This window comes from Schistocerca nitens, chromosome 6 (assembly GCF_023898315.1).
Source record: "Schistocerca nitens isolate TAMUIC-IGC-003100 chromosome 6, iqSchNite1.1, whole genome shotgun sequence".
In the NCBI taxonomy this organism is placed as follows: Eukaryota; Metazoa; Arthropoda; class Insecta; order Orthoptera; family Acrididae; genus Schistocerca; species Schistocerca nitens.
In genome coordinates this window covers 704,776,642-704,791,006 of record NC_064619.1, presented here as the reverse complement: position 1 = coordinate 704,791,006, position 14,365 = coordinate 704,776,642, and the positions used below count along the sequence as shown (strand labels likewise).

Here is a 14,365-nt window from a genome sequence, read left to right as displayed (position 1 = left end):
TCGCACAAGGCAAAAATTCTCCCAAATTTTACCATTTCACACTGTTGGCCACTTTAACACAAAATTAAATTAATTTTAAGAAACACACACACACAGTCTGTTACGCTCAGTGGGGCAGATTCAGACTACAAGTTCAAAGGTCCAGTGCTCAGTCCCCAGTGAATCTTATGATTTCTTTTTTCCACTTCTTATTTCATCTCTGACAATGGTTTGTTAATACAAGAAATAAAAAGCTACATCATAGTTCACAGTAAAAAGGTTAAGTTAAGGGCATACCATCTCCAAATAGGACAGTGCCTATTTAAGTATTGCAGTGTTCAAATCAACCTTGTGGTTGGTAACAGCTTTACTTATTAAAGAATAATATAAGTAAAGCATAAAAAGCAACCTGTGGATAAACTACTGAAATCAAAAACTATTATCTGCAACACAGTGCAAGGTTCCTAGTCACAAAAAAGGCACAGTAAAGTTGTGACCTATTAATCTTGATGGATGCAAATTTGTTATTAGTTTTCCTGAAATTCAAATATGAATCACTATTTTTTGTTGCATTATTGTGGTTTACATTATCATAGAATGCAGGAGGGTCTGCAGTTTTAAGTGGAAACAAATACCCCACAAACTACAGTGAAAGAGTTCACACTTTTCAGGTAATAGCACATACTACAAAGCAGTACAAGCATGTTGAACAGGAAAACTATCATGCATGTGTTTTAGAGCAATAGCTAGTGTGAACTGAGAGTCTTAAGATGCTTCAACACTGTAACTCACCTTTTGATTAGAAGACTAGACAGTTTCTTTTCCCTCCCTCTATAAGTAGCAAATCACACACACACACACACACACACACACACACACACACACACACACACACACACACACACCTTTTTTGTTTAATTTATTTGCCTACTTCCATCAAAGCATTAACTTATCACATTCATCAGTTATCACACCCAGTTCTTCCCACTTAGGGGTAAGATCCCCCTAATATCATCTTACTAAAAAGCCTCACCTATCAATGAATGTGTCTGATCCAGTTAAATTTCTGAAGGTAGTTTTTCTTCCCAGAAGTGTGATTCTAGAGAATACAATTTGTTCTCCCTTTTTGATGCACTTTCACGTAACTATAAGAAATCTATATGAAAAGTGTGCACACACTTTGATTCCAGCTTGTATTGTCCATTAGATGACAGAAATTATCATGATAGCAGAGGAAATATTTCTACCCATTTTGGCACATCCATGAATGTGTGAAATATGAGTGCTATCTTTTCCGGAATCATAGTGAGCTCACTGCAAGGAGCGAATATATTGTATTTGAAGAGGATCAAAACTGTAAACCATGGACGAGAATTTCTAAACAAGGAGTCTAGATGGTTTACTGGTTGTCATAACCTGTTACAGAAACCACAGAAACAATCTAATGTGATTTAAGTCTGTTACATTCCAGTCATGTTCTATAGGGGGAAAAATGTCTTTGTGCACATTAAATAGGATAACTTCACATTTTGCAACAGTACCATTAACACCTTTAAAGACAGCTGAAAACACTTTCCTGTAATTGCCTTAATCGATAAGGTAAAGTCAACATGGAGTACTATTAAAAGTACTGTTATGTCAACCTGACCAGGTTTTGTATATTCTCCCCATCTGGCAGAATGAATGGCAGCTCACTTGAAATGCAGAGCCAGTCCATACATTTGTAGATTGTTTTAAGCCCCAGTTTGAAAGCAGGAGTCATCAGTCATCTCTTCCGAGTTATCTGAGATATTTGCTGTATGAATGAAATAAATAGCTTGAGCTGTCCGAGATCAACAGGTGTAACACCATGAACAAGTGCCCACAAAAAAACTGCCATCTAGCACCAACATTTTTGCTGCAGGAAAATGCTGTTCCTTGGTTAAAGTTGTTTATTCACTGCTGCCTGTCAATCATTTGCTACAGTAGCACAGGCAATAGCCTTCCATACTACTCTAAAGACATCTAGACTATCCAATGATGTTTCAGCATAATGACATCAGTTGTCATGTAAGAGCCAAAGCAAGAGGCTATACAGAATCTGGTATGTTGATGAGTGTTTCAAAGGGAGCACTAGGCAACATTTGACTGCAACAGGGAAAAGGAGTACAAGAGAAGAGCAACCTGTAGATTTGAGGAATGAAACAGAAGCATCAGAGGATCAAACATGTCAAGATACAACGCCTTTTGGAAATCCTTGGATAAAGCAAAAGATAGGCAGTTCAAATGTCAACAGGAGTAAACATAAAAGTGCATCAAACGAACAGGTGAAGGAAATACATGCATCCAAAAAATGAGGCTGACAGAAAATGCAAAATTGCAAAACAGGAATGACTAGAAGACAAATGAAAGGCTGTAGAAGCATGCCAAACTTGGAAAAAAAATAGATGCCACCTATAGGAAAATTGAAGAGACCTCTGAATAAAAGAGAAGCAGCTGTAGGAACACAGATCAGATGGCAAGCCAGTACCAAGCAAAGAAGGGACAGTTGAAAGGAATATACCAAGAGTTTATATAAGGGAAATGAATCAGAGTTCAATATTACAGAAATAAAGATGAGACTGGAGATGATACAATGAGAAGAATTTATAAGAGTCAAAGGACATCAAAGAGGGGAGTGAGATAGGCTTGCAGTTTATTCTCAATGCATATAGAGCAAATAGTAAAGGAAACCTAGAAGAAATATAGAAAAGGAATTGATATTAAAGGAGAAGAAACAAAAACTGTGTCAGCAACACTGTATTTCTGCCACAATCACATCAGACGATACCGATATAATTTGAATAGGAAATGAGGCACTGAAAGTAGTAGCTAAGTTCAGTTATTCGGGCAGCAAAATAGCCACCGAAGTTTGAAGTAGATAGCAAGAAAAGCAACCCTGAAGAGGAGGAAGTTCTTAACACCAAATGTAAAGATATATATATAGAGTGTCACTTATGTACGTGAAGCATGGATGATAAAACACTACAGAGACAACAAAGAATGCAAGCATTCGAAATGAGACTGCTGAATATTAGGTGGGTAGGTCAGATAACTAATGACGAGTACTGACACAAATTTGGTAAAGAATTAATTTTGGCACAGCTTGAGTGAAAGAAGCACCAGTTAATAGGACACACACCGAGTCATCAAGGTACAGTAAATTTGGCAATGGAGAGGAGTATGGAAGGGTAAAAATTGTAGAGTGATACCTAGGCAAGAATACAGAAAGCATGTTCAAATGGATCTACGTGCTTTGGACTGAAGATGACAATGAACAGTCAATACATCAGTTCCATACTTGTTTTTAGTGTTTCAAAATGACACTGCCTAGTAGCCAATATGATTGGATTCAGATGAATTCTGATTACAGAAGTCTAAGCACTTCATTACTTAGGCAACATTCTAATGCAACACATTCAGTACAGAAAAAAGGAAGCCCAAAGTTCACAAGATCTACTGTTAGCAGGTTATTATGCCACATCAAGGAAAAATAATATAATTTTTAAATAAAAGTGTCAGTGCAGTGTTTTTGTAGTTTAATTTAGCCAATATTCAGGGCACTATTGGTGCCCATTTTAAATTCATATCATGAATTGCTTTTGTGGAATACGAAATTTTCAGCCTGCTAGGGGCATTCTCCCACAAGCTTTTTTCTAGTCCTGGATTTCTTATCTGTCTGTAACAAATCATCAATAATCTAAGTTACAAGTACATTCTTTCACAATTTTATGGATAAGTTTAACATGAATTCCAGCAAAAATAAAAGTTTTTACACCTACTGAGACAGCATACAGGAAATTTACCTGTTGTTGAGACTGGCCTCTGGCGCTGCCCATTAGGTGGAAGAACTGCACCTGATCGGGGCAGCGTGCAATACTTGCTAGCAGCGTCCAAGCTACACACACTGAACGACACATCTAGAGAGGGGGCAAGAAACCAATCTAAACACACTCCAACATAAGTTAGTAAACACTAATCTACTACACTCCACTGCAAGAAGAGATACTTCTAATATTTGTACTTTTCTGTATTTAGTCACTGCAAACAAGCACTACAAAATCAAGATTTAAGAGGGTAAATCACAAACATTGAATCAATGCTAGAGGTAGTATCTATCTTTTTAACTACTCAACAGGACCAATAATTCACAATCCTCCAATTTATATTGTTTCACACCACAAAGTTACACACACAAGTAAAAAGACAGAGTTATCAATTTTTCGATTCCCCTCGCCTCCGACATTAACAATTTTTAACTCAATGGAACTGTGTTGTATGTTTACATCCGATTTTTAACCTTTTTCTTAAAAGCAGTCAGTACAAATACGAACAAGAAGCTAATCACTGGAACTCAGTTTTCTAATTTATTGTCATCATCACATCATGGCACACAAAGCTGTTCTTTACATAACTATCACCGTTCATCGCTTTTGCAAATTGTGAAAGAATTCTCTGTACTCAGGTCAATATTTGTATCACACAAACCCTTCAATTATGTGTAACAACAACAGCTAGCAACACACACTTAATAGCCTTCTCGAAAGTATATTTTGTCATTTTGTGTGTGCCAATGTTGTTTGACAGGCAACTTGTTCTTAGGAGTGTTTTTGCATTTTTGTGATCTTGAATCTTTGGGAGACTGGAAATTATAGCTTGGTTTTTTGATGATGGTCTGCAGTACGGTACAAAATCAGAAAACAATAGACTTTCTCAAGTACACACTTTTACTCAGACTACAAGTTTTGAATAGTATTCCAGAAAAGGATCCTGCAAAGTGGTTTTCACAGCAGTTGGGAGTGACTGGAAAACGGAGTGACTAGTTCCTCAAAATTGATGTCCAACTGTGTGGAAATTACATAAAAAATGCTTTTTCTAACTATTACTAAAGAAAACCCCCTCCCCATCCAGACAACAAACAAAATATATCTGTGTGTGTAATTTGGGGGAGGGGGAGGAAAGTGTGCTCTAACTTGAAGGATGGGGAGAGCAGATGATATAATTTTCTAAATTACTTCACTAGCTGACAGTCACATGGTAATGCAGTAATTTGACTCAGTACAAATATGCAATAAAAATTTACAGGAAAGGGCAATTGTTTTAACATGCAAGTTTCAATACTTGGGAGGGATTTACAGTGTGCATTTCAAATGTAGGAATGCTGCAGGATATTATAATAATGTACAGCAAAAAGGTAAAGAACACTCCACATGCAACTGTGAAAAATACATGCGTTATTTTAAGTATACATCAAACACTTTCCTAGATAGCACACCTGTATTTCCCTGAAGTCCATGTAAAGCTCTTTTGCAACTGCTTCCAAAACGTGAGAAAAAGGCAGATGCTGACTTACGTTCAACAGGCATTGTGAAATGTGATAATATTGCTATATTTTGTTTTCTCTCTTTTTGTGTTTATTACTTAGACAGTTATAGTATTATTAATAGTGTGGAAAAAGAAGCTGTTTCTACACATTTTGTTTTGCAACCTTAGATGTTTCCAAACCTCATCACTGCATAGATACTGCTATACTATTTCCTCAGTCACCTTACCTGGAAGATAACTTAGCACAAGTTATCTAACCTTCTACAATAAAAAGGACAAAAGTAGACATTAAAAATGTATAAAAACTTTATGGCACTAAAACAGTTTTATTGAAATGAACGTCTAATGAGTGTATGTTGAGTGGGTGTCAAATTTTACTTTGTCCGTTGTTCATACTTCTCAACAAACTTTTTATAATGTGTGGCTTACCTTCATTGTGAGCAGCATCTTCCATGGTAATTATCTGGCTGCCATAACCACTGGACGACTCCAGTGAACTTTCACTTGTGCTTCCATCTTTCTCTCCAGTTTCAACCTACAGAAATAGTTTGAAGAAAACAATTATTTATACATTAAAACAAGGAGAATATGATATACAAACAAACCCTTTTGTTTTTTAATCACAATGGTACTTTATTAAATAGCTGTGAACATACATTTCAACACAGCAATGTACCTGTCACTAACACACACTTATTTTCATTCCTTTACTAATGTACTCATCCAATTCTGATAATTCTTTTTATATTAACTGGTCACTGTTGCTCTCCAACAGAATAAAGTATTAAACACAGGATGGAATAACAGTCGGGTCTTAGTGGGTAGAAGCAGTAGCCATTTGTGTGCAAGTTGTTGCTGTGTGAATGTTTGAGAGTTCTATTTCTCATGAAGGACTGTCTGTAAACTTAAGTATTTCATTGTGCCTGTCTGCAACTCAATGCCTCCTCTATGCAGAAAGTGTTAACAACAGTCGTCATACTGTACGGGATCTCTCTCCACTCATCGACCACCGCCCAAGGTTCCACCGTCCAGCCTCAGAGGAGCGTTCCCCTCATGACTCAGTACCACCGAGGACTGAGGGAACAGAATTGCATTCTCCGCCAGGGTTTTGACTACCTCTCATCATGCCCTGACATAAGGAATCTCCTACCGACTATCCTCTCCACCCCTCTCACAACTGTACTCCTCCGCCAAGCGAAGCTACACAATATCCTCATCCATTCCTACACAAACCCTGCTCCCAATCCCTTCCCTCATGCACCATGTCCATGTACCAAACCTAGATGCAAGATAGGTCACATACATTGTCCTTATCCATCTAGCTCCTTTCCTGTTACCATTCCAATACTGAACAGCCCTCTATTCCACCACCGCACCCACAGTCTTTTTCCTTCTCTTCTTTTCCGCTAACCCTACCCCTCCCTGCCCTCCTCTTAACCTCCCGACTGCAGCTAGCTGCATTGTTCTCTTTCCACCTCATCCCCATATACTTTACTGTGTCCCCCCCCCCCCCAACCTACCTTGCTATCCCTCCCCTCCCCACACCCGCCCCCTCCTCACACCTACCATCCAGTTACCTGTCCCACCATGTGCTGCTGCTGCTGCTGCTGCTCACAGTGTGGCCCCAGCAGCCAGAGACACTGTGTGTGTGTGTGTGTGTGTGTGTGTGTGTACGTACGTCTCTAATGAAGGCCTTGCTGGCCGAAAGCTCATTTTCTGACAGTATTTTTGATGTGCCTGTCTGCAACTCAACTTCTCTGCTACATGGTGGGAAGCAACTATCCTTTTCATAATATTGTTACATTCCATCCTGGATTTTCCATAGTTTGAGTATTATCCATTTTTATCAAGAAATATTTATGTAATGTACTGCATCAAGATACTCCAATGTGCTGCTGAGAACTACATTTGATTATGCATTCAGTGCACAAAACAAAGAAGAAGAATATTTAAACCGCACAGCTACTTATCACTTCAGTTTATTACAAGCAACTATCAGTGTAGTATTGGGATTAGAAATGAAATTTTGAAATTCCCTAACAACAAGTCAATAGCAAAAAGCCTTCCATATTGTGAACTATTTGATGTACACAGCTAGTTCCTAGTGGGGGTTTGCAGTAACAAAATACTAATATTTATTTGCATATAAGGGAAATTACAGTTTGGTACTCAAGCCTACTGTCACACTAAAGAATGATTTACAGCAATCTTTCCTAGCACAGCAAATTCATTACCTTATCAGGAGTCTCAGTTGGAGGATTGGTAAGCTCTGGTGGTGGAGGTGGGAAGTTCATCTCCTGTGCTTTGCTTGCAGCCATACTGGCTAGTTCATGCATATTTACATACATAGGCTGTGATGGTTCTGAAAGAAAATCATTAATGAAATAAAAACACATTTTTCTTCCACAAAAGATAATTTAAATTTGACACCATAAGAGATACACAACAGTCATCTTTTATCAACACTATAGGGTTAAAGTGTTAAAGGGGAGGGGGAGGGGGGATGCACACTACGAACGAAATGATAAAGGATGGGGAACAATAGACTGTGTCAAAGTAACTGCTGTATCAGAAAGAAGTGTAAGTATCATGCTAATAAAGAAAACCAACTGATTCAAAAATAAGTGAAGGTATTTAGCTCATCAGCTTTTCATGAAACAATGATAATAATTTAAGGAAACAGATGTAGCATGTACTCCCTAAACATACAGTATTATAATAAAATTTGCAGAAATTAAGGTTATTCAGTTCCTTGATCATCACTAACCCGGAAGTCAGGTGACTGTCAGTCCGACTGCGAGGTCTTAAATGCCTACATTAAACAAAGTGCTACACTGCTTTCACAAATTAACCCTTTCGCTGCTTTGGATGCGCGTATAGACCTTGCTCTGGCCATTCCCCAGGTGCTGTGGACAAGTGTATGCGTGCCACTTTTGTTTTCCTACACTGCTATTGACATCTATGCACCCTCAGCTGTTGACCCTTTTGTGGTGTAGACGCCTTTCGGCGTGTTTACTGTGGATGTGTATCAGTGCAGAGCTGTGTTTCCACACTATTCTTCCAGTAGATATTCAGAGTTTCTGGCTGCATTGTTCAAGTAAGGGTCTATGTTTGTTGCTGTGGTCGCTGGTGTAGTATTTGACTTCACTTTGTGCGTTTTTGTTAGTTTTAACTTTGATTACATAATGTCAGTAGCAGTGATAACTCTAACAGAATCACGAAGTCTTAGTCCTCAGCCCTGTAGATCAGGTGGCACATCAGTCTGATGCTTCTGCATCTTTCCATTTTAAAAAAATTATATTTATGTCTAGTCTCAATAGATAAAGTTTTGAGTATTAATCATACAATGTGTGCATCTCTTAGTGTCCCATCATTTGCAAAAAACTTCATTTCGATATCTTAACTTTTTATGAAATACAACAGATGATGTGACCACGATTCATGTGGCACATGGACAGTATGCTGGTGCAATACACACAACCCTCCCATGGATATAAAAACCAATATCTTGAGAATGGTGATATGTATCACTCTGTTCTAACGTTTAAATACAATTTTGGTATGTTAGCTATATTTTATACAGTGCAACACACGAACAATACGTGAAGGCTATGCAATGTGTTTTTATCTCTGTAAAACTCTTTATTTATTGTGCAGTGCTTTACTTCATTGGATATAGCACAATAACTGATGAATGATGAAAGGAAATTCAGTTCCTTATTGAGTGAAGATATCATACTGTAAGATGAGAAAGAATCAAATTTTTTTAACCCAATAGTTAAAAATCATACGACAAGTATTTCATTTGTGGTCCCCATGTTTGCTCAATTGCACCCCTGACAATTTGTGAACAGACTGACTAAGTGTGGAGTGGAAAAGTTATCACTGTGATTTCCAACGACTGTTCATGTATTGGATCTGTCTCACTAACAGATCCATCCTTTTCTTGAGTTGTTATAGTTATGAATGTATATATAAGACAGCAGGTTTATGGAAGAGTAACTATGAAATAAGTTACTAAGGTAATCTAAAGAGACACTGTGTTCATCATAGGCTTCTAACATCCTGCTAAAACCACCAGGAAAGGTGGAATTCCTAAGTGTGAAACAATATTGACAAACCTGTGTGTTTATCTACTGCAGTTATTCATTTCTGGAGTTTTAAAGTGAGAAACTTATGTTTTTACAGTAACTATATTTATTTTGTATTGAGGGAGGCAAAACGCAGATTGACAGATGAAATCTTCACGCCCAGCCCTACTGGCAGTGGTGGCTCACAAGTATACATTCTGGGTGTACACAAATTTTTAGCAGTCAGAAAAACTTGAGAGTATGAAATTAATAGTATCTGCTGTGTTACAGTTATGCTTATCAACAAGTCTATACTAATAAGAAGAAGATGCATAACTTATCTGACAAAAGAAAGCATTGTTTTCGTGGAATTTTTTTGTTTTATACACAACTAACTATAGTTTAGGGCAATACCAAAATAATGTGTAAGCTTTTGCAACTCTCCACTTACCATTTTTGTGTAAGTGGGCATTTTCGTACTCTTCCAATTTTTTTTGACAAATGTGCAATGTCCCTAACAGCTGTATTAGCCCTAGGACGCCCAAGCCTTTTTTTCTAACTTGGATGCCTAAGGGGGGGTTCGGCGAGCCCTCAGGTATTAAATAAGTTTACTGACGAAAAATTAGAACTTTCAAAATGGTTTATGTATTTTAACTAAGGCATCGGTTTATAAATGTTGTTAATTGTTATAAATATTGGATTGAGTGAATAAAAAGTGGACATATTGCAATACAAAATACAGATTTGTTCATATACAATAGACTACTCTGAGTCCTCAACTTCAAGGCAAGAGACAGACTTCACAATTTTTTCTGAATGTGTGTACACACATGTTTATGACACTGTCCACAATACTGTTTTGGTTTACTTAGGTTGTTGTACTTCTGCTTCTTTGTTTTAGCTTTTCTTACACAAATATGCCACTGACCTTTCCCTGCAGAAGGCTGACGTGCTTCTGTTGTCATGTCTTTGATCTTCTTTTGTAGAATAGTCTCCATTGATTGAACAATTTGGTTACCTGCAATTTCACTAGTTGCATCCCAACTTTCAGAAGATAAAGCTTCCATTTGTTGTGTTTCTTTTCATCCCATATCGGATGTTGCTGGATGAATATGGTGGTTGCATTGATAGCACAAATGTCGATGAGAGAGTAAAATACAGAAAGAGGCCATCTCTTTGATCTCTTTCTTCCCTCTTGCAGGTGTACATACGCGCCATTTGATCAATGGTATCAATTCCACCTTTAGTGGAATTATAATATGCATTTATCTCCGTTTTATTCTTCTCTCCTCCAACAGTGCCTATATCTTGGTGCACTGTTGCCAAACATCAGTAAGTTTTTACTTGGTTTTGTTTTTGCTGTGTAGGACACCAAAGTTACTGGAGGCCTACGTGTTGGGAACTGCACTAACTCACTGCAAGTTTACAAGATAAATAACAGCTGACTGACATCAACAATCACTTCCTCTGAAAGTAAACCGATTGTTGTGAATATCAAGAATACCAACCAACAAGAAACTAACTTGCATTGTTGTAGAGATGAGAAATACGAAATCCTACTAAGGGAAATTTTCTATAGCATGAAAGCCTAAGGGGGGGTGGGGTTTCTTGGACCCATAATACGTTTATTTATTTTTTCTTTCAAAGCAGGCATTTTTTATATTTGACACTAATGTTTCATAAAATAGCCAACAAACAATAACTCAAAGGGAATATATAGTATGAAAGTTACTTGGGCAAAAGTAGGGGACATAAAAAAATTGTGGGTTCTCTTACAGGGTGGCACACGAAATGTGTTACCAATTGTTTCTTTCACAATTATGACGCACATTAGATATCCCGCTGGGATCTCTACAGCAGTACCAACAGAGCTTTGAAAAACAATGAGTTACGAAATGACGTGTAATTCACGATACTGCCGCTAGGAGACTAGTAAGCAGCAATGGCTGACATTGGAAGACTGAGAACGCAGCAACCATCGGCAGTTGTGTTACTTTTCCATGAAATGAAAAGCCTTGTTGTGAGTCAGAGGCGTTTTCGACAACAGTTTAACACACGATGGATCCCTTGCAAGAAGACCATCCACAGGTTGTACGATAAATTTCTACAGGAAGGAACAGTATTGAAAGCGAAGCGACCTCGGCCTAAGCCTGTTTATTTGCCGGAGAATATTGAAGCGGTACGAGTTGTTGTAGAGAGATGTCCCGGGAAATCGTGTAGAAAGGCAGAAGTGCAATTGGGAATATCCAGATGCTCCATTCGACGCCTTCTTAAAAGTGACCTCCTTATGTACCCATACAAGATGACCTGTGCACAGAAGCTCACTGAAGAAAACGAGCAGCCGAGACTACTGTTTGCTCAGTGGGCAGAGGATAGGGAAGAAACTCTCAACAACGCTTGGTTTTCAGACGAGGCACATTTTCATTTAGATGGTGTGTTTAACAAACAAAATTTACGCTTTTGGGCCACTGAAAACCCACAAGTGCTTCATGAACGACAACATTATGCTCCGAGGATTACAGCGTGGGCAGCAATTTCCAGTCGGGGACTTATTGGCCCTTTTACTTTGAAGAAACTGAGCAGTGTGCGTTATTTGAGCATGCTTCGCAATAGCTTCATTCCACAGCTTCTTGCTACTGCCTTGCCCTTCAACACGCAGTGGTTCATGCAAGATGGAGCAAGGCCACATACTGCAAACACTGTGTTGGAGTTTTTACACGAGCATTTCGACATGCGGATCATTTCACTCAGGTTTCCAGGTCGCTTCAATGATGGACAAAATTGGCCCCCCAATAGTCCAGACCTCAACCCATGTTACTTTTTTCTTTGGGGGTACCTAAAGGACAAAATTTTCCCAAAAGTCCACGTTATTTAATGGAGCTCAGAAGACTTATTCTTCAAGCTTGCAGTGAAATTACGGAAGACATGTGCCGTAGGGTAATCACTAACTTCAGTGTTCATTTGAAGGAAGTTAAGAAATGAAATGGTGGACATATTGAGCATGTGGTGAGTTAGAACAAATCTCCATGGACGGCTCTTCATTGTAGAATATGTTCCTTTCAGATTGTACTGACAATAAAGTTTATATTCAAAACCAAAATGGTAACATTTCGTGTGCCACCCTGTAGAAGGGGCGAAATTGGTCGTCTAAAAACAAAAATTAACAACTTAAATGTGATCACAACAGCATTTATTAAATAAGTTATAATACTAATAAATCTCTGTTTTTCCTTGAATAATGTTTAAAAAAAATTTTAATTTATAAGTATACCTCCTGAAGAAGTTTGTAGGATGCCAAGGGTAAAGATATTTCCCTGTGGGACACACTGCTGCTAGGTCTGATGTGAGGCACTTTGACTGTGCTCCAGAAAGTGACCCCTAGATAATTTTTAGTAATGTGGGCATGTTTTCTTTTGACATTTTAGTGTATGGCAGAATTATATTAATTACATAAAATAAAAGAAAGCCAACCACTCTCTCCTACAATGAACTGATGTGCGAAGCTTTGAAACAGTAAACAGTAAAATACTATACATACTAGCTTTTGAGCTCTTTCTCTTTCTCTGGTAAGAAGGCACCCAGACACACAATCCCACAGACCCCCACACAAACATTCCCATGGCAAGACAGACTACCAGTGGCCATGGGAGAGAGAGTGTGTGTGTGTAGGTGATTACGTGTATGAAAGCATGTACTTTTACTAGAAAAAGAGCAAGAGTCTGAAAGCTGGTGTGAATAGTGTTTTCTGTTACTTTGTTTCCCTTATTTTATACGTTGTTCCATCCAAGAATTATATGAATTGTTTAAGTTCGTGGAAGAAAAACTCAACCAATTTGGCCATAGCCTAGATAAGAAATTTTGGGGAAACAAAAAACCAATTGTAATCAACTTTGATCCCACTTCTGCAGCTGGCACACGTAATTCTTTGTTTAGATTGATTGCAAACACCACAATCAAGTGCAATTTATGAAGGTGATAAATTTAATTAACATATATCCAGCACCATATAAAATAGCTTACAGAAGTCAGATTGACAAAGCACCACCACATAAAATTAATCTAAACATGGTGCTTAACAAAAGCACCACTACAAAGTGCTGGTAAAAGACACTGATTTGACTAACTGAACTGAATTAGTAAAAGACGTAAGTTTCAGAGGAATGTGTCTGATTTTGGCATAATTTCCTGAACGTTTTGGTGTAATTTCCTGGCCTTCACATCTTTGAACTGCTGTCACAAGACTTTTGCTTTGCCAGCATTCCTAATAATGTTGTATAACAGCCACATGGGGGTTAAATGGAGATTTTTAGTATTTACTGTTTCCAGTCCAGAGGTCAGATTTCGTGGATCGAGTGCTATGGGGCCACAACCAGTTGTGTGACAGATATGACTCTTTTAATCTCACCTTGCAAGTGAAGAGGGTTGGTGACCCTTTGTCAACAGTGGTAGAGTTAAACTTAAGCCTGGGGCATCTGAGCCATGGTACAGGGCTGCTTCCACAGCTATCAACGATACTGTAAGTATTACATGTAGAACAAACTTGGAAGAATACAAGTGGAAGTAGCAAGGCACTGAGTTTAAGATATCAAGTACAAAGCACTCAGTTATCCATTTGTCATTTTTTAAAATAGCTTACAGTAAATCTACTGTGGGTGTTCCGATCATTTACTGTAACAACATTACTCTTACCCTTGCTTGCAGACTGTTGTGCACCAGGCAAAATAATTTTTGGAGGATCAGTCTTTAAATGAACTGACCGGCCAGCAGCAATAGCTGCCGCAGCCTTCGCAATGCCAGCCTGTGTACTGGCTGATGGTATAGACATTTTTGGTGAGGCAGTTGTTGGTCTTGATGGCCTCTCAAGTGAAGAGCAACGCTGAGGGATCGGAGGCCGAGCATACACAGGCTGTTGCTGTTGTTGTTGTTGCTGCTGCTGCACATAATAAACACTGATCATTAGTACTGTTTGTCAA

The 14,365-nt window shown here is 38.3% G+C and overlaps 1 protein-coding gene across 5 annotated transcripts in view; it reads right to left on the bottom strand.

Annotated features, from left to right (window-relative positions):
* LOC126262296 (protein MTSS 2) overlaps positions 1-14,365 on the bottom strand; it is a 351,715-nt gene that overhangs the window by 8,082 nt on the left and 329,268 nt on the right. For 2 of the 5 annotated variants that reach the window (XM_049958828.1, XM_049958831.1), the window contains 4 exons: positions 14,082-14,325; positions 7,557-7,684; positions 5,752-5,857; positions 3,804-3,917 (listed from right to left, as the gene is read on the bottom strand). In XM_049958828.1, coding sequence (XP_049814785.1) covers positions 3,804-3,917; positions 5,752-5,857; positions 7,557-7,684; positions 14,082-14,325 — 592 coding nt within the window. The remainder of the gene's footprint in view (positions 1-3,803; positions 3,918-5,751; positions 5,858-7,556; positions 7,685-14,081; positions 14,326-14,365) is intronic. The other 3 variants (XM_049958829.1, XM_049958830.1, XM_049958832.1) reach the window with 3 other exon arrangements.